The sequence below is a fragment of the Lacerta agilis genome, chromosome 1 (genome assembly GCF_009819535.1).
Source record: "Lacerta agilis isolate rLacAgi1 chromosome 1, rLacAgi1.pri, whole genome shotgun sequence".
Lineage (NCBI taxonomy): Eukaryota > Metazoa > Chordata > Lepidosauria > Squamata > Lacertidae > Lacerta > Lacerta agilis.
In genome coordinates this window covers 51,005,973-51,027,537 of record NC_046312.1, presented here as the reverse complement: position 1 = coordinate 51,027,537, position 21,565 = coordinate 51,005,973, and the positions used below count along the sequence as shown (strand labels likewise).

At 44.5% G+C, this 21,565-nt stretch overlaps 1 protein-coding gene across 1 annotated transcript in view; it reads right to left on the bottom strand.

Annotated features, from left to right (window-relative positions):
- Window positions 1-21,565, bottom strand: part of ALX4 (ALX homeobox 4) — a 66,448-nt gene that overhangs the window by 10,564 nt on the left and 34,319 nt on the right. The window contains exon 2 of the mRNA XM_033149469.1: window positions 5,520-5,830. Coding sequence (XP_033005360.1) covers window positions 5,520-5,830 — 311 coding nt within the window. The remainder of the gene's footprint in view (window positions 1-5,519; window positions 5,831-21,565) is intronic.

The window sequence follows — 21,565 nt, the reverse complement described above, 5'->3', positions numbered from 1 at the left end:
TAGTACAAGCTACTGGGTATATACGGATCTGTTCCTGTACTAGGAAAAATAGTTTTGTCAATATGATGAAAACGAAATGAAACAAATGTACATATCCTCTCCTAGTATTCTTTACTAGTCAGCTAGTCATATACTTTAATAAAAGGTTGCAGTGTTTGGGACTTTTAAGCTTAGAGAAAAGGCAAATAATAGGTGACAGGATAGAAGGTTTATAAAGTTATAGTTACAGGTAGGTAGCCGTGTTGGTCTGCCATAGTCAAAACAAAATAAAAAAATAAAAAAAATTCCTTCCAGTAGTACCTTAGAGACCAACTAAGTTTGTTCTTGGTATGAGCTTCCGTGTGCATGCACACTTCTTCAGATACCAAGCTCATACCAAGAACAAACTTAGTTGGTCTCTAAGGTGCTACTGGAAGGATTTTTATTTTTTTCATTTTTCATTTTGTTTTGACTATAAAGTTATAAACTTTTTCAAAATACTAGAACTCATGGACATCCAATGAAGCCGAATTTTGGAAGAGTCAGGACAGATAAAGGAAAGTGCTTATTCACACAGCACATACCGGTAGTTAAACTGTGGAACTTGTTCCATGGGAGGCATTGGTGGCCATCAACTTGGTTGGCTTTATTTATTTATTTATTTATTTATTTATTTAATTTATTTAATTTATTTTAAATTACAGTTTCACAATCACATATCCAACATACAACATAAAGACAATAGAATCTCCTGGACTTTCCTCCTCCGCTTGGTTGGCTTTAAAGGGAGGTTAGAAAAACTCGTGAAAGAGAGAGAGGGGGTGGCTATTAGCCATGACGGCTATGTTCTGCCTCCGCAGTCGGAACCTCTGTTTACCAGTCTCAGCCCCCCACCTCATTTCAGTGTGGTGTAGTGGTTAAGAGTGGTAGACTCGTAATCTGGGGAACCGGGTTCGCGTCTCCGCTCTTCCACATGCAGCTGCTAGTCACACTTCTTTGAAGTCTCTCAGACCCACTCACCTCACAGAGTGTTTGTTGTGGGGGAGGAAGGGTAAGGAGAATGTTAGCCGCTTTGAGACTCCTTCGGGTAGTGATAAAGCGGGATATCAAATCCAAACTCTTCTTCTTCATCTTCCTCCTCTTCCGCTTACCATGTTTCTCTACCTGCCATTCCAAGACTGAGTCCAGCACCACTTCAGGACTTATGACAGATTGGACAAGCCCCGGCTGTTTCTCTCAACGCTTTCAGGAAACCACATTTTGACACTTCTCATTAATTAATCCATAAACAATATGGCTTGTTTAGAATCTAGAATTGTGAATTGTTATCTGTGGTTCATCCATAACATAGCGAGCTCTGAACTCCCAGGGGCCCAAATGCAAGTCCTGTCTCCCATGCTTGGACAAAGTAAATAAGGAAACCATCATGCTCAGAACGTAAAGTTCATTCACACTATTGCCTCAAATTGTGGTAACCATGGTTTGTAGTTGGACTAATAGCCATGCAGCTGCCCATTAGCACACTTGAATGCTGTGCAGATCAGGGTGGGGTGCTTGATAATGAGTGCCAAAAACTGCAACAGTTGTAATCAAATAGTTAATGTTATGCACACCAAGACCTGCATGGATACAACTCTGCATGGTCTGAATGAAAATCACAGCATGAAAAAGTCATATCAAGGCACAGACGGTGGAAAAGATTTTGGGGCCTGAGCCACAAAATACAAGATAGCAAAAATATAATACTACAACAACAAGAAGAAAACCCACACAGTGGCATTTTGATGCCCTTTAACAAAACATGCCGTGTAAGATGCGCTACCTGCATCCTGGCCAACAGTAGGGTTGGCTCTGTCTGAATGGGCTCCACAAATGGGACTTGCAAAAAAGGTTGCCAGATGGAGTGAGCTCCTGTTCAGTGTGCCAGTAGCCAGCCAGGATCTTTTCCAGACTACTCCATTCCACCCCCTAGGTTTTACAGCTGCCCTGGCCCAAGTCAGTCAGCATTCTGCGGTCACTGCCTCACTGAGCATGGTCATTGCGCTCTTTTGGAGTGTCCCACCTCTGGTTTTTCTACAGGTTTTCATTTAAGACTTGGGGATCCCCCAAACCTCCTGAGGCCTCCCTCTTGTGGGCTGCATAAGGATCCACACTTGGAGAATGTGTTTGGTATGCCTAGGATATAAATTGGTTGCAGTGATTTTAGAAGAGGGTTCAATCTGGACTCTTGCTGTGCCTCTATAGGTCTGGACTCCTTTCACACTCCCATTCACAACATATCCCTAGCATCCACCGCTGGTTCTCATAGCTACCCACCCACGTGCCTCGCTTCAGTTGTCTGTCTCTTTCTCATGATCCCTGTCTCTTGCTCATCCTCTCCACAACCTCTCTCTCACACACAACCTCCCCCCCCCCGTCCTTGTCTGTTTCACTCCCTGCACAAGCCTTCCTTATTTCTTATGAAGGGCCGTGAGCGCTTCTCTCGGCGGCTTGCTTGAATGTAGGAACAGAGCCAGAATTCATCTTTAAGCGCTGAAACTGGACACCATTTTATCAGTGGCCTGGAATGGGAAATTGGAGCCTGGGATGAGAGAGCTGAATAACTTGAGCTTGTTTTCATTTCATGTTTAATTTCCTGCAGGCTTAGCTCAGCCTTTCCGCTTCTTCCACCAGCCTCCCAGGGTTTTATGGGAGAAAAGGGATCAAGATATATTACTTCTCGCTTTGCTTTTTGTTTTGTTTTGTTTTTTCTTCACCCAGGCGGTGATTTTGCTACAGCGAAGTTTTGACATTTCCACCTTGCTTTCAAGACCCTGCCACATAACAGGGTCACCCATGGAAAAGATTTTCATTAACAAGCGAGCACTCAGGGGACGGCCGGACGTTTCTTGGCACTCAGCACGGTGGAAGGAGGCAAGCTAGCAAGCTAGGCAACAGGCTGCCAGAAAGAAACCACCAACTGGGGGGAAAGCAACTGGGAGCAACGCTGGGTGGATGTTCCTGTGCTACGCGGAAGCAGGGATGCTGGACCCCTTTTCTGTGTAGCAAATCCTTGGGGACACATTAAGCTCCTTAAACTGAATCAGACCTACACTGGCTGGCACCACCACTGCGAGTCTCACCATCCGCCCGCCTCCCCGCGTGGCCAAGGGATGCAATGGCCCGTCCTCTCCCAGCTCCTGCTCAGCATGCTGCTCAGGTGAGGTGGGCAGGTGGGACAGGGAGCACCTCCAGTCAGCGCAGCAGCTGCAGAGGTGCACCCCTAAAAAAAAAATTGCGCCCTGATAGCTCCCCCATACACACTATGCCTCTGGCTTCAGCCACCACACTACAGCTAGCCTGTTGCCCTTGGGTATGGTAAAGGATGCTCTTCCATCACCTGTGTCAAAGTAAGATTCATCTTCCAGTTGGATTCTGTATGTGGAATGTGGGGAAGAAATCTTGGACTTTGCCTCAGGCAGCCAAAAAATGCCTTCAGCCAGCCCTGCTGACTGGTAGTGGTTTTCTAGGCTTTCAGACAGGGCACCTTCCCATCTCTACCTAGAGATGCCAGGGATTGAACCTGGAACCTTCTGAATAAGCAGGCAAGAAGGAACAATTGGGAGTCCACTTTAAAGTCCTGATTGTTCCTTTGTGGCCATGTCTCTCTACCTGTCCCACAACTGATGTCACATATTACCTCAGGTGTGGTTTAGGAAAAGTGGCTTCATGGAACAAATCAGGACCCCTGCCGGGCCTAACTGGGATCACGGTCCAGAGATGTCTCACTCACCTCAGCTCTACATGTTCCTGGACTACAATTCCCACCCTCCCTGAGCATTGGACCTGGCTGGGTAATGGGAATTGAAGTTCAATAACATCTGGAGGGCCACATTCCCCCTTCCTGCTCCACAGCTTCTTTTGTAGAAAGTGTTTGTGTGTACAGAGCAAGAGGTGCAAGGTCTACATGCAAACGTTACGGGGCAAATTTTTCCTTATTGCCTTTAGACACCAGCTGTGGAGATTAAAATCCAAAGCAGTCGGAAAAGTGGCCTCTTTCAGCACCTGGAAAGGAGCCAAGGAGGTGGGGGGAAAGCCTCATAGATGAAAGCTGTGCAGGGTTTTCTGCAGACAGAACCCACCAAGTTATAATTGCTCTCTGGGTGAGCACTTCTCCAGGTGCCTGGCTTCTGCTCAGGTATCTTACTACTCAAGTGTGAACTGGGGAGAGATTTAGGACTGACTAGAAAACCAGGCACTCTTGAATGGAGTTGAATCCTTTCTCCACCCCTATGAGCCCGGACACTGAGATCCAGCGCCGAGGGCCTTCTGGCAGTTCCCTCACCGCGAGAAGCAAAGCTACAGGGAACCAGGCAGAGGGCCTTCTCGGTAGTGGCACCCGCCCTGTGGAATGCCCTCCCATCAGAGGTCAAAGAGATAAACAACTACCTGACATTTAGAAAATACCTGAAGGCAGCCCTGTTTAGGGAAGTTTTTTATCTGTGACATTTTAATGTATTTTAATATTTGTTGGAAGCCACCCAGAGTGGCTGGGGAAACCCAGCCAGATGGGCGGGGTACAAATAAATTATTATTATTGTTATTATCATCATCATCATCATCATCATCATCATCAATCTGGCCTTATCCCTCACTTTTGTGCTGTGCCGGCCTCATTTCCATTAGGAAAGATAGAGGGTCAACACCATCTTTCTGATCTCGCTGGGCCTCTAGGCACCTTTCAACACCCTGAACAGTCTGATTTTACTAGACTGTTTGGAGGTGGGTGGAGATGGTGGGGAAGTCTTTCTTAATTGACCAATCCCAAGTAGGTTTGTTGAAGCACACAAAATTCAGTCTGTGAAGCTGCCAACTGGCCTGGCTACTTCTGCTTAATAGTCTATTTGAAACCATCCAGAGTATTTGGTATAATGAGTAGAGCCATGACCTCACTTTTATTTACAGTGGTACCACTGGTTATGTACTTAATTCGTTCCGGAGGTCCGTTCTTAACCTGAAACATACTTTTATCAGTATTAAGGCATATGTATTTTTATACAGTCACATGCATGGTTGTATGCATCTGTTTATACACTGGTTACTTTAGCAAACCTGGCATGTACAGTACGTTGGTTCTCGAACTTAATCCGTTCCAGGAGTTTGTTCGACTCCTGAAACTGTTCGAAAACCAAGGCGTGGCTTCCGATTGGCTGCAGGAGCTTCTGGCACTCAAGCGGAAGCCAAGTCGGATGTTCAGCTTCCAAAAAACATTCGCAAACCAGAACACTTACTTCTGGGTTTGCGGAGTTCAGGAGCCAATTTGTTTGGGAGCCAAGCCGTTCGAGTACCAAGGTACCACTGTATTATGCAAGAATTTTTCATGTTCTTAGCAGAACAAAACAAGAATTGAAACAAAATCTGTGCATATAAGCTCCATGAGATTTTCAGAAAATTCCATCATAGAACATCATAAGCAACAGTAAATGTAAAAAAAAAAGGGAGGGGGAGCCTTGAGGGCATTCTGGTTTTCCTGAACTCGTCCCCTTGGTTTCAGTTCTTACCTGAACTCGGGCTTCAGTGAGATCTGTCCTCATGGCTAACTGCTCCCTGGCATAGACATCTGGGTAGTGGGTCTTCTGGAAGACCTTTTCCAGCTCTTCCAGCTGATAGCTGGTGAAGGTGGTGCGGTTCCGCCTCTTCTTGCCCTTGTTGCTCTCTGAGTCAGTCTTGTCCATCGGGCTGGGGAGGTTGCTACTTGCCCTCTCCTGGGATACCTTCACTCCGGTCTCTTTCACGCTGAGGTAACTGCCATCCATCCCGGCAGGATCTGAGCCTGGCTGCAGCTCGGCCTCTCCCAGAGAACTCTCTTTAGCTGTGTATGTGGTGGTGGGGGAAACGGGAGCAGGGAAGGAGATAAAGGAAACATAAAGCTTTGTGGATAAAATGAATGAGGCTGAGCTGGATTTACACCAGTGTGGAAAGGAAGAAGGTACGCACAGGGAAGGGTTGAGATGGGCAGATAAGGAAGGAAGGAGAAAGAGGCGAGACAGGAGGAAGAAATTTTAAGAAGCGAGGAAGGCCGACCATTTGGCTTAGGCCATATATGAAAGGTGAAGGAAGCAGCTGGAGACCTATAAAATAAATAAAAGGATTCAGTTTTAATGACTTAAGGAAGATTAGCTCTAGATTCCACGCTGTCAGGGATTTGAATTTGTCTTGCTAGTTTGGCTGTGGTTTCCTGTGCTGAAGCAGATTACCGAAGGGCGTGTAACTGACGATAAGGGGGATATCATACATATATATTATATATGCTTACACAGGGTCTTCCGTTTATTACAGAATATGCATCCTACTTTTTATTCTGCAAATGCAATCACATTGCACAGTGCTATCTTGTTCACACAGCCTAAGTGTGAGGAAGTAGGGGGGGGGGAATCCAAAATGCTCAAATATAAAGGAAATGAATCTTTCACACAGATGTTGCGGTGCAGGTCAAATTAACCCACACATGAAAGAATGCAGTGGTGTAACTTGCAATCCTGTGTGTGTCTACTCAGAAGTAAGTCAAACTGAGTTCAGTGGGGTATTCTCACAGTTAAGTGGGTATACGATTTCAGCACTACAAGTCTAGCAGTTCTATTCTTTCTCCTTCAGCCAATTTAGCACTTCCTCTGCCCGTATTTGGTTGTGTCCCTTCTTCAACGAAGCAGACATTATATGATTACATATCCTATTCGTGGCAACCTGCTGCAGCAAAACCTATCCCCAGCACCTAATAACAATGTTCCTCTTCAGGGCTCTAGTCAGCTTGGAACAGGATAGTGTTATTCAAACAAGGTTTGAATAAACAGTTACAATTGAGAAAAAATAAAACAATGTAAAAAGTTAATAATTCAGTTCAGAAGGAGGAATATAAGATGATTACAATGCAGACTATCAAGTAAGGTTCTATAACAGCACAGAACTAACAAATGTACTAAAGAAACCAGATGGGGAAGTTGGGGGAAGCCATAAAATGGGAAGAGGAGGGAATATTGGGGATGTATTGTTTGTGTTTTCTAAATATGTGAATATATTATGATGATGAAATATAAAGCTGTAAAACCAATAAAAATATTAATACCTGTAATAATATTTTTTTTTAAAAAGAGGATAGCGGCTACACCATAAAATATACACGAGGGAAGCTGCCACATAATGTGCAAAATGCACTTTTTGTGGTAGATAAGCTTTGTCTCGCACGCCGCATTTCTGAAAGAGGAAAAATTGTATATTTTAAGTTAATGCCACTATTGTAAATGTATTGATTTTTATGGAGTTAAACTTTCAAGTAAACAGGATTACGGCCAGGGCTTTTCTTCAGCCAAAACTCATTGGAACTCAGTTCCGGCACTTCTCAGGTGGGTCCCATTGCCATTATAAGAGAACAAGGGAGGTGTTCATGGTGAGTTCTGGAACCTCTTTTTCTAGAAAAATAGCACTGACTACAGTGATACCCCGGGTTACGTAAGCGATGCGTTCCGGGTTGCGGCACGTAACGCGGGCGTGCATATCACGAACGCACAAAAAAAAAACCCCAAACCCGGAAGAAGCGTGATTTGAGCGCTTCTGCGCATGCGCGAAATGTGCAGAACGCTTCTGCGCATCCGGGGGTCGCGTGTGCTCCAGAAACACTTCTGGGTTGCGGGCGTTCACAAATCGAACGTCCGCAACACAGGGGGTACGTAACCTGGGGTTCCATTGTATGTCCTTAATTTACCTTCCAGTTCATGACCCAGTTATCATTTCTATGAGAGAACTGCCTTTCCTCCAAGCAATCACTGGGGTCTAGCAATGGGAAGAAAGATTACAGTAGGTGGAGGGCAAGTGATGTGTAGGATGGGGTGCTTGCTCCCTCCTCTCCCTTGGGTGTAGTAGGGTAGAAGTTTCAAGAATGGAGATGGGGAAAGGGTACCTTTCTTCTACACTGTTCTGAAACATGCTCCCACTACTATTAGTACTATGTAAAGTCTGAGTCAACAGAAAATTTAGTAAGAATACCAGGAATTAAATGACTGTATATGTTTCATTTCATAAGGGGGGGAAAAGATGTTAAGGATATAGTGAACAAGGGAATATAAAGACGTATAAAACAAACAAAATATTGTGCTTTAATTTGTTGGAAGCTGCCCAGAGTGGCTGGGGTAACCCACTCAGGTGGGTGATAGATAGATAGATAGATAGATAGATAGATAGATAGATAGATATAGATGGATGTTTATGCTGTAACTAAGAAGTTAAAAGAATAGTGAAACTTGTTTTCTCAAAAACAACAAAACAGCAAAAATACAAAAAAGCCAAGCAAAAGCGGACTTAGGGTTTATCCCTACTTACCTTTTCCCCTATTCTTTCCAGGCAGAGGTCTGCACTTTAATACTCTGTGTCCAAGCACTGTTGGTGGTGGTGGTTGTTTTGCTCTGAGCTTTCCCCATGAAAACCTGCTCTTTAAAGCTGAATCGGAGCAAACGTCAATTCAGGTTTTCCATGGACTGATGTTCGCTCTGATTGAACTTTAGAGAGTAGGGTTTCGTGAAGAAAGCTCCAGAGCAACAACAAAAAAGTGGGGGCTTTAAACTGTGGACTGTGCCTGGAAAGAGCACGGGAAAGTGTGGCCAGGTCCTTAGAAACAGAGTAAGAAATCGTTACGATGCAACCATCGTCGAGCATTTATGGAGAGTGGTGCTGAGAACAATATGCATAACTTTCTTATTGAAGTCTATGAGGTTGAGGGCTCATCTACACTGAACATGTCCCGCAGCCAGAAAGCATGGGTCTGAGCAGTTTTCCACTTGTTCTGTGCTTTCTAGGTACGAGTCGAATGGTTTTCCGTTTGCCCCGCTTTCGCCCCTGGGAAAACTTGCTCTTTACTGCTGAATTGGAACAAATTTCAGTCCATGGAAAACCCAATGAACATTTGTTCCAATTCAGCGGTAAGTGTGTACCCTTTCTTATTTCAGCAAACTTTGCCAAACTACAGGTTTAGGACAGAGAGAAAAAAAATACTTTAGGGTGTATTTGTTAACTCTTCCTTGAGGGTCCCTCTTTCTAAACTTTTTCCTGACCTTTAGATGTTCCTTCCTGTTGGACAATAAAGGGGAAATTTATTAACTGGTTGCTATATAAGAACTAACTAAGCAATTGTAAACTGATTGTGGAAAGCAATTGAGGCTTTTTTTAGCTGGTTGCTGGATTGATTTTTCTGCCCAGAACCCCTAAAAAGGCCTCATGCTGAGCTTCACACATTGGGAAAATCAGAAATTAGACTGGAGTTGGAAGTCTGAATTGCAAATAGGTGGCCAGCCAGCTATCAGTAGTGCACAAAGCAGTGTTTCTGTTCATCTAGGGATGTTTTCATCCTTTGCCACTGAGTACTCCAGAAAAAGAAAAAGGAAATAGCCGCTATGATTGCATCAGTCAATTTACTTTAAAAGAGTAAAAAGTAACTTCTAAGGGTAGATTTATTCAGATCACTTTTAAGTTATTTCTATTTCATCCTTTAGCAATAAACACCCAACCTTGCTCTACTCAACATAATAACCTGCAGAATAAACTACTGGTAACTCCTACTTCTTACTGCAGGCAAACAAACTTGCTTCTTGGTTGCTGGCTGAGTAGAGAATGCACCTAAAACTGAAAAGCAGAGCAAAGGAAAGTCTGTGGGGTGGAGTCCAACTCTAGCCCATAATACAAAGTACTAAAACTTTAACTTTAACTCTTCAAACATCCTATAAGCTTTTTCTTTCAAGATCACTTAAGTAATTACTGTATAGGGTGACTGTGCTGATGAAAAACCCACCCTCAGTTAGGGAAAGTCATAGAATCATAGAATCCTAGAGTTGGAAGAGACCACAAGGGCCATCCAGTCCAACCCCCTGCCAAGCAGGAAACACCATCAAAGCATTCGTGACAGATGGCTGTCAAGCCTCCGCTTAAAGACCTCCAAAGAAGGAGACTCCACCACACTCCTTGGCAGCAAATTCCACTGTCGAACAGCTCTCACTGTCAGGAAGTTCTTCCTAATGTTTAGGTGGAATCTTCTTTCTTGTAGTTTGAATCCATTGCCCCGTGTCCGCTTCTCTGGAGCAGCAGAAAACAACCTTTCTCCCTCCTCTATATGACATCCTTTTATATATTTGAACATGGCTATCATATCACACCTTAACCTTCTCTTCTCCAGGCTAAACATACCCAGCTCCCTAAGCTGTTCCTCATAAGGCATCATTTCTAGGCCTTTGACCATTTTGGTTGCCCTCCTCTGGACACGTTCCAGCTTGTCAGTATCCTTCTTGAACTGTGGTGCCCAGAACTGGACACAGTATTCCAGGTGAGGTCTGACCAGAGCGGAATACAGTGGTACTATTACTTCCCTTGATCTAGATGCTATACTCCTATTGATGCAGCCCAGAATTGCATTGGCTTTTTTAGCTGCTGCATCACACTGTTGACTCATGTCAAGTTTATGGTCTACCAAGACTCCTAGATCCTTTTCACATGTATTGCTCTCAAGCCAGGTGTCACCCATGCTGTATTTGTGACTTTCATTTTTAGAGAGAAAACTTTTGGGGGCACTTCCAACTGAGGCTTTTGTTGTTCAACTGCACTGCCTTATTCACTAAACTTTTCAGAGGGTCCTATTCTTAAATTGATCTTTTTTTAAAAAAGAAAAAAGAAAAAAGCTATAGTTCTTTAAATGGAAGTTGTCATTGTCATGTTACATATTAAAATGACAATTCCCCTGCCCACAAAAAATAAAATTAAAAAAATCCTGGGGCAAGGGAAGCACAACTTTAAAGGGGTGGCACATCTACATTATGGTTGAATTGATGCCTTCTGCTTTGGCTTACAACTTAGCATTGTTTTCTCTTGGTTTAATTTTGCTGGTTGCATGAATTTTCAGTCCCTATTTCTTGCCAATTTTATTGTTGTTGCACTTTATGGTTTTGGTTCAGCTTGTTTTTATTGTTCTGATTGTTAGCTGCTATGAGCGGTTTCAACAATGATGGAGGGGTGTGAGCGTTTAAATGAATGAACGGGGGGGGGGGGACAGTACATGACGTCAATCACATGTCTTCCCACCCCACTGCCCACATTTTCTTATTTTGTCTAAGAACTGCGCAAACTACCACCTCTAACCAGTGGCCATTGGGATGGAGGGGGAGGAAGAGGTCAGGTATCTTAAGCCTTTCATTTTTGCTGTTTTCCCAAAAGAACATAAGAGCCCTGTTAGATCACACCAAAGGGCATTTAGTTCAGCGTCCTTCTCTCCTAGTGGCAAGCCAGATACCCATGGGAAGCTTCCAAGCAGGACATGAGTGAAACATTACTCTCCTCCCTTGTGAGTCCCAGCAATTGGTATTCAGAAGCATACTGCCTCTGCCACTGGAAGCAAACCTTGTGTAATTCTGATGACAATCCAGCCCCCTCACGCTGTGCATTCATTAGATTTCGCCCAGGAACTGTCATCTGAAATTGGGTAATGGTTTGGAACCAATCAAAACACTTGTCAGGTATTCCATAGTCAACAATGAACAATGCTTCAACAAACTTTTGGTTTTGCTACCGAATTCCAGAAGTTCAGTTTGCAAAGTTTGGTCTTTGTGTGCTTCAGCCTTATAAAGTGCATATAACTGTGTGGAATGTCTTGCAGTGGTTCAGCAGACAGTGGATACGAGATGTTTTGGTGAAGTTTGCATTGTGGTCTAGCCAGGATACCGGAAGCAGAGTGTCAGGAAAGTGAAAGGGATGAAAAGCCTTAAATAGAAAACTATATCAAAGCCGTTGGGAACATGGCAACGTCATGATTTAAAGGAGCCTGTTAAGTAACTAGGCCCAGGGTAAAAAAAAACCCATCCAGCTAGATGCTAAGGGAACTTTTCAAAGCAATCCTATGCATGAATAGGCAGAAGTAAACCCACTGTGTCAAGGAGGGCTTAATTCCAAGAAAGGTTACTTTGGATACTGAAGGGCATTTAAAAAATATTTTGTAATATGGCGTATGCACCAACTGTTCAAAGAAAAGCAGTGTTTGTGTAAAATGTTTTTATAGGAAAAGAACTTTAGTCTTCATATTTTGCACCAGCTCTGGGAGATAGGCCACTGTTATTCTCAAATTTCTGATGGAGACCTTGGACCAATTTCCCCAAGAACCATTGGCGGAGACGAAACACAACAACCTCAAATCAACATTCAAGTCTTAAGCCGCTGGATACCTGTAGCACTTAAACTGACAGTCTGCCTAAGTCCATCCATCTATTGGAGTGATGTGTGAATTCAGTCAACACTGCATTGGGCAAGACAGCAAAAACTCAATGAGTTGCTGATTACGGTAAGTAAACTTTGGATTTGGGGGAACAAACCTAGGTCACAATTCTATTCACACACATATCTAGAAGTAAGCTACACTAGGAACAATGGGGATTTCTTCCAAGTAAACATGCACAAGTGCTAGGCTGTTCATCCCTCTCCTGAATACACAAAAGCAAAGCAGGGTTGCTGATATGCGGGTGCAAGTCTTGTTGTTTATTTCATTTACATCTCCCTTTTCCCTTAAGGAGCTGTCCACAAGCTACTCCCCTCCTCCCTTTATCCTGAAGAAGGTTAAGCTAAAAGAGAATGACTGTCCCAAAGTCATAAAGTCAGCTTCATTGATGAGGGGGGTCTGAACCCAGCTCTCCTCGCTCCAAGCCTCACCCTCTAGCCCAGGGGAACTGGATCGAACCCTCTGAGGGCCACTTGTGTCATATGAGTGGAACCACCCACCTGTCAATCACCTGGCCTTGTAAGATATCAAGTCACGGAAAGTTCAAGCAAGGGCTGCAAAGGAGCAAGTGGGAGCAACCCCCCCCCCCCAGTGCATTCCTGATTCTTCTGACTCTTTATTAGTGGGGGAAATTTGGTGCATTTTGAATTTTGTGACTTTTTCCTGTCACCATGAGAAGAAAAGGGTTCCACATAAAAGCAAGCATCATGTTTTGCCAGTAAAGGAAGAATCGGGAGCACATTTAGAATGCACTCCTGATTCTTCCTCCTTTAGACACAGCTTGGTTTCATATATGACATCAGGCCCTGGAAAGGTGGGTGAGGTTTGCCCTAATTCCCCACACCATCTAGCTAGACCATGCACCAGTGAAGGGCTCTGGGGAGGAAGATGCAATGTACTCATCTACTCTTGGTGAGACTCTTTCCCTGCATTTCCAGTGTTTGGGCTGCGAGTGCACAATGGGCAGGTATCATCAGGCAAGGGAGAACCCAAAAGCATGCAGGAGCACTGAAATCTTGGGGGGGGGGGAGAGAATCCTGAAACAGCCCTAGGAGAATTGAGTGTGCTCAGTAGCCACAGAATGCTGGCTCGGTGACTGAGAGAGTGGTGGACAGAAAACAATTAAGAATGGAATGGAGCAGAGAGGCAGGAATCCCGAACCAGGAGCATTCCACGCTGCAACATTTTGTTGCAGGTGCTACTTGTCAGCCCTCCTGTGGTTTCTTGAACAACATTTCTCCTTGACTCCTCAACTAGCTTTTGCTCAGATCTGAAGTGCCCAGGGAGTACAAATGCTGCCCCATTATAAAGACTAACTTGTATCCTCCTTCGATGAATACAGCTGCTTTCCTCCTTTGTTGCTTTCTCCCTCAGGGGATGAACAAAATCATCCTGCAAGCCAGATGCCGTCCGCAGGTCACCATCCCCAGTTTCAAAACCTCTGTGCATACATCCAGAATACATATCTAATTCATCTGTTCACAAAACATCAGGGAATTTCTGGGAATCATATGGGGGTTGGACCTTCTTCCTCAAGAAGGCATTGTCCTCTGCTCTGGGGACAGGGATCCCGGGCCCAAATGTAGAGGAAATTTGCTCCCCCAGGGTGCTGCAAGCATGATTGTTTACACACGCCTGCAAAACCAGGAACCGCCTTTTCTAGGGTTCCAGGGTACCTGCACACAGGTAGACTCCCTGCAGATGTTGAAATGGTACGCATGGGATATGAGTCGTCCCCACACACAGACACTCCATGCACACACAAAGATTGTGTTAAAAGGGCAAAAAGGTCCTCTCTCAGACTTCTAAAGAAAAACAACAATGGGAGCCCATTTCTGGGTTTTGAGCCACCTGAGGTGGCCTGTGTCCCACCAACTGAAGAGGGCTGATGCATAGCCTCCAGCATTTCTCCAGTAAAAATAGGGATGTCCCATTCCATAATGATAATTTTACTATTTATACCCCCAAACATCTTACTGGGTTGCCCCAGCCACTCTGGGCAGCTTCCTACATAAATAAAAACATAATAAAACATTAAACATTAAAAAACCCCTTCCCTGTACAGGATTGCCTTCAGACGGCTAGGTGGTTGGATAACTCCATACCCTCCAACATTTCTCCAATGAAAATAGGGACATCCTAAGGAAAAGTGGAACATTCCAGGATCAAATCAGAAACTGGGACGGCTTCTCCAAATCAGGGACGTCCCTGGAAAATAGGGACACTTGGAGGGTCTGCTGATGTAACTCATGTACTGTGTTGTGCAAGCGTATTATGTGGACATGTGGGACATCTTGAGTTACCTATAAAGCATACTGAACTGGAGCTATGAAAAAGAAAAGAAAAGAATGATTTATCTTCAAGTTTCTAATCTGGCAACCATTACATTGGCATTTTCCAAATTCATATCCCTGTTTATGGCCCTGCTGAATTTGTCATGCCTGCTAAGCCCTTAATTGTACAACAGCATTTACAGGAAGACTCCATCTGAACTTGGAGCCATATGCATTCTCTCCAAAAAGCTGGAAGCAGAGAGGAAAAAGAACAATAGCAGATGAGGGGGGGGGGTGACTGTCATCTGCCAACTTTTGTTCCACATAGCTCTCTTGCTCTTGCCAGTAGAGGAGGGAGCTCATCACGGACGGGTATAAAAGACATCATGGACGGGTATAAAAGAATTATTACAGAAGGGAAGAAAATAAATGCATCCACAACACACGGGGGGGGGGGATAATTCTTGGCCTGGTCTAACTTCATTGGCTGTGGAACAATCTACAGAGCAAAGATGAGCCAAGAGCTTTCAGCAATATATATATATCTCCACTGCAAGTAATCAGGCCAAGATAACATTAAGCCCCTGGTATCAGCTGAGACATCGTCTTGGCTCTCTGATTTGAAGTGCTTGAGGACTAGCAGCAGTTCAATGCATTTCATGCAGAACACTTTGAAGGCAAATTAGTATGGGGGGGGCAGCTAAATAAATAAATGGGTTGAATAACGTAATGTGGAGAGGCCAACTCTGCAAATAGGGAATGGCTTCTCTTTATATAATGCACAATCCCACCAAAGTTCTCATTGACTCCCTTCAGGATTAACCCACCTCCTAAAACATGTTTGTTGCATGTTTTCAAGCTATGTTTCCAGGCTGCATGGCAAATACATAAAGTGAGGGAGGATCACATACATGTGCACATATGCATGTGGTCTAGGGACTCCACCACAAACAACTTCCCCAGAGGGAAGACCACAGGTGTTTAAAGATGCCTGTATACATGTATGTAGTCCTGACTTTACCTGATTGTTTTAGGAAACACTGGCATAATGTGTATCATTGCAATGTGGGGATATTTATTGCATTTGTATCCTGCCTTTCCTTGAAGGTGGTCATGGTGCTATACTGGGCTGGCATCCTTCAGCAGCTGCCAGTGCTCCCCACCACTGGGCCTTCCTTTCCATTTTCCCAAGTGGCTTTAATGTCCCCGATGTAGTGTCATTCGTGAGCATTGTGGGAAATTTAAATGTTCCCCTTCCAGCCACCCAGCACTACTGCTGCAATCAGACTACTGCTGTCAGGTAAGGTAGCCAGGACCCTGAAGATCTCATTGGAGGAAGGTGGAATAAAGAAATAAAACCAATCAATCTGTCGGTAAAACTGAGAGGAGCGTGAAAGGGGATTGTGTAGATGTTTTGTTCTACACTGATTCCCATGTGTGAGTTTATGAGATCTTCTGTCAATCTCGCCTTCATTCTGGACACTGAGTTCTTTTGAAAGCTGATGCATAAGATGGCCTGGAGACAAATTTTATTTGTGGTGGGGGAAGAAATACCCTCTAACAAAATCCAACTCCTAATCTCTTTTGAAAACCTGACTGTACATAGTAGAACCGATCAGAAGCCATTGGGTTCCCTGGTTTGGAGGGGTGTGGGTGAGGGGGCTGTGGTTAAAATATATGGCCCTTATTTTGACATCTGAAAGGAAACAAAGTTCTTTTGAAAATCTGGTTCTGTGTGAGTGCAGGGGGGAGAAAAAGAAAGATTAAAGAATACTTTGCGGAGTTCAAAGGAGGAGCAATGGTGTGTGTTCTTCTGGGATTAAGGAAATCGCCAGGAGCAGGTCTTTATGGGGATATTTCATAGCATGAGAGAGCATCTGGAAAGTGTGAGCTACTAGATTTCTTCAGCAGGCTAATAAAACTTTCATCATGTGTACAAGGTTGCCATTGATGCCAGTAGCTCATTGAGGCAACAAGACTGTATTGGAAGCTCTTGCTGTGTAGGAGTCCTTTTACAGTTGTTTGCTTCATTGTGCTACCTATCTGTCCTAAGGCACCTGTTTTAAAAGATGCACCATTTCCAATAATGTGTAGGATTAACACATTCCAGCGGTACCTTGATTGCAAGAAAGTCCTGTTGAACTCAGTAAGACTTATGTGAGTCACAACTAATAGGTCTGACTGATTTCAGCACAACTTGGACGCAATGAACTTTCTGGCTCAAGGGATCTGTGTCCAGTGTTGTATGTTTAAGTGCAAAAAAGTTATAGAAAGGCATTTATTAAACCCTCCCTTCTAAAGCAGCTGCATCCAGAAAGAGGTGGGTAATGACTGGAGCAGCTCTGCACTTATCAAATGAAGTTTAAACAAAATAAATATTTCTTTCCAGTAGCACCTTAGAGACCAACTAAGTTTGTTCTTGGTATGAGCTTTCGTGTGCATGCACACTTCTTCAGATACTTCTTCAAATGAAGTTTGGCACTGGAAGTAAAGGATGCCCCCACAGGAGATTGTGAAAAGGAGGGATTTTCCTGCTCTTTTAACATTTAGCCTTGTTTCCCAGAGAATGGAATGCAAAGAATTGAGTTGAAATGATGCTTGTGCGAGAGAGATCATGTGTCTCGCCTGTGTGCAATCACCTTTCTCAGCCAGACACACTTAAATTTGACCAGCCCTGTTTCTTAGTGCCTAGATGTCTACAGCTGAAAAAGGCTTTGTTGATCCCAGGAGATAAAAGCAGGCAAAAAGAATTTTCTTTTTGGAGCAATTCAGGTGAGTGTAGGAAAATGCAAAGTTTTGGGCTTCATGGTACTCAAGAAGAAAGGGAAGATAGAGAAACTAAAACAAATCTTGCTATACTGAGCTATTTGCAGGACCCTTGCAGAACACAGGAGACATTTGCTTTCGGTATTTCTAGATAGCTTGCAAAAAGTAGGCAAAATTACTTCAAAATCCTTCTTATTTCAGCTTGTTTTCAACCATGCTCAGAAAGGTAATGGGATTTTAACCCCAGCCATGCCTTTGGAACTGCTGCAAATGTTTTGTTTTAAGATGTAGACAAAAGGTCTTGTCCACATCGGAGCAAAATATGGATGCCATCACAATGTTGTCTTGTTGCAGACCGTTCCCACTATAAATGTGGGGTTTTGCCCGTTCAGATTTGGGGCGACATTCAGTGGGGTAACACTGGGATGGGGAGGTTGTTATGTGGGTGCCCCTGTATCAATGGGGATATGGCCAAAGAGAGCGGGAAGAGCATGGTTTTGTAGAGAGAAGTGCTTGCCAATTGACCAAATTTCTTATTTTGTTTGTTTTACATATTCACAGGACACTTACCCTGACAATGAAGAGAGCTTCTTATTCTGTGCCTCCAGATTCTAGTCATCTCTAAGGATTCCTATTCCCCCCCCCTAATTCTAGTTTTACTGGTGCTTAGCATCATATATTGCCTTTCCAAAGTCTGTGCCTATGATATGTGTGAAATTCATAATGAACCAAAAAACCGTCAGAGAACACGATTTAAAAAATAATCTTTAGCAATTACCAAGCACAACCACTAGATGGCGTTTACCATGCGATCAATGATAATTCTTGGGGGGGGGGGATAAACAAACCCAAACCATGGCAGCTGTCTAATCCACATTTAAGAATACATTTAATTGAACTCAGTAGGACTTACTTTTGAACAAATATCCTTCTTTACACATCCCACCCATGGCCTAAGTCTCCCTCCTCTCACCATTACACATTGCTGACCGCTCTAATCTGCCTTTGAGGTGCTTCTGGACTGTCACTATTTTGTAGCAGGGAATCAAGCGCATACCAAAATCTTAGGTTTGCACAATTAAGGTGTCCTAGCACCATAGCACAACAAATTCACAGACACACAAAACCCACAAACCTTCCCCAGTTGGTAAAATAATGGGGAAATGCGCCGAAAAGTGTAGGATGAATGAATGATTAATCAGGAGACCTATGAACACCCTGCAAGCAAATTGGGATTAATTCAGGACGAATGCTCATTACTGTATCAACTCCCAGAAAACAAATCAGAACGGGTCTTCAATAAAGACCAGACAAAGTCTAACCACTCTATAAGCTTTGTGCAAGCAAATCAGGATGAATACTTAATAAGGAGGCCATCACGCACTGACACCGCGATAGTCCTCCTCTTTTTAAAAAGTGTTCATTTTCCTTTAACATTTTGGGAGTTTTAAAACAAATTAGAAATGCAGACATAATTGCTCTGCAATATGTTAGCAACAGTTTAATATACCTTAGCGGCTGTGAAATGGCAGGCTGTGTCCTGCAGGGCACTTGGATGCTGATACATGTGCATTGACAAGCCTAAGTACTAGCAAAACCAGCCCATTTTGCACCCTGAGGTGAAGGATGAGTTTGCACATGCAAGGAGTGGCGTAGCGTGGGAGGGCAATGGGGTGGTTGCCCTGGGTGCAAAATTGTTAGGGGTGCCAGTCTCAACACCCAGTACTGTCTCAATACAGCTGCGTGCTTCCATCGCTGGGCTCCGTTGAAAACGACTTCTCCATGAGAACCAGGAAGTGACCTCTCCAGACAACGGAATGACTCTAGGTTTCTTATCTCTGTGGCTGCAATCTCCTGGGTGATGCAGTTAGGCAGTTGAATGTGCATGCGTAACTCTGCCCACTTCCCTCCCTCCATACAGCCCTGGGTGCTGTCAACCCACGTTACGCCACTGTGTACAGAAGCTGACTGGAATCTTACTTCAACACAGAGCCATCTTTCCCATAGGGCTTAGTGGTGCATCATGCCAGGGCGCTGGCCTCTCAGGGGCACCCCAGCAAGTGGGGGAGCTGCGTGGCTTTGCCAGCGGCCTCCCCTTTCCCTGCACGCCCGCCAGCTGCGCCCCGCCAACCATATGGCTGGCGGGTGCGCAGCTTCCCTCCCAAGCCTCTGCGGGGAGCGCTCTCCCGCAGTGGCATGGGGGAGAGTTGCGCCCCCCTCCAGATGGCTGGCAGTGCGCAGCTACGGCCACCCCAGCACTATCCATGGTAATTTGGGGACACTGGGCAGATATTTGCACCCTAGCGCTGCATCTGCTTCAACACCGGCAATGTGATAGTGCACCAGAGAGCATCAGACTATCTCAGGAGATGCAGGAGAGCCTATGTGGCGTGCATGGCTTTGGCCTATAGCACCTTGATGACACTTTCTGCCCCCAAGCATCAAAGCTTTTTGCTACAAAGGACCAGTGATCCACAGGAAAGGTCAACTGTGAGCACAACCAATGGTGGATGAAAGCAGATCCTGCCAAGAGCCCAACATGGGCAGAGTAGGCAGCATGGCAGGATTGCATCGCTCTTTCTTTGTCTGTTCCAGCCAACCCTTCTCTACCTCTTCATATGCACATGAAGCAGAAGTAGAAGCAATTCTCAGAAGGGCAATCCGGAGCCCATGAACCAAAGAACAATGTCTAGAGAACCAGACGATGCAGAGGGACACATGAAACGAGGCAGAGGGCCACAGATTCCCTACCTCAGCAATGCACACTTGCTTGAGAGGAAGCCCTGTAACCTCAGTGGGGTCTACTTCTGAGCTGACATGTATAGGATCACATACATGTTAGCTGCTAGAGAATCTGTGGGCAGAGCAGAGCCCAGATGAAGAAAGGTTCTAGCAAACGACATACGGAATAACAAAGTTTTAGCAAGGCATTCTAAAAAAAATAACAAGTGAAAATAGGAAAAAACAGAGCCAATGATTTACCAGAGACAGATGTCAGAAAACAGGGCCATGCCTGGTAAACAGGGCCTGTTGCAGCATCTGATTCAGGACTGTGCTAAACTTTTTCTAACTGATGCTTACGGTAAATCTGTTTTCGTATTTCCTGTGTTTGTACATCCAAACAAAGCGACATGTTGCCTGGAATCCAGAATTGCCTTTACGATGGTTCTCCTCTCCTTTCTGCCTTGCATTACAACAATTCTCGTGACGTATGGCAAACCGAAACACTTTCTTGGACGCATCCTGAGAAAAACACTCCATTTTATTTATTTACGTCATAAAAATTATATACCCACTGAGTGTAAAACAACAGCAATCCTACAACCCTCAAACCCCATGCTAATTTCTATGCTCAGAAAATAGCGCTAAATATCAGCAACAGAATTTAAGGTGCAGAAAGAATGCTACTTTAATGGGGAAATGTTCCATCAGAATACCAGGGGTATACTGTACACTTCACCCTCCAAAAAGAAGTGTGCATGCACACGAAAGCTCATACCAAGAACAAACACAGTTGGTCTCTAAGGTGCTACTGAAAAGAATTTTCTATTTTGTTTCGACTATGGCAGACCAACACGGCTACCCACCTGTAACTGACTTACAGTTTTGTTATCTATGACAGCACAAATTGCAATTTGCACTCAAACCAGGGCATTTTTCAGTCGGAACTCATGGGAATTCAATTCTGGCACCTCTCAGGTGGGCTCCATTGCCATTATAAGAGAACAAGGGAGGTGTTTATGGTGAGTTCAGGCACCTCTTTTTCTAGATAAATAGCACCAACCATTCAGTTTCTCAAACGGGTTGGATTGCACTAATGTAAAGCCCATAGAGCAGGGAATGGTTGACTCATCTCCAGCTTTTCCCACCTCTGCTTCACTCTCTTCAGGGCCACATTACTGCTCTGGGCAACGCTGCAATGGAGCACTCACTTCAACTCTCACTGCTGCACAAGCACAACACCCTGACTCCTTGTGCGATGCCATTACCCTCAAGGCTGTGGCGCTATGCAAGTAGTCACTTCTTGAGTTGTGCGCATCAACCTTTCACCCGACTCTTTTGCACAATGGTTTAGAAACACCAGACCCCCTTGCAGGAGACAAATCCTCGCTTTCAGGATTGGGCTGCGAGGCATGTCTGGTTCATTGTACTAATGCGGTGAGGCAAATTTGTGAAGAAAGCAATGTTTCTTTGCTTATTGCGTGGCCCTTGCAACCCCTGTGGGAGGCTTGGAGCACAGTCCTTGCAGGCCCTCAGAAGTGGCTGTGGG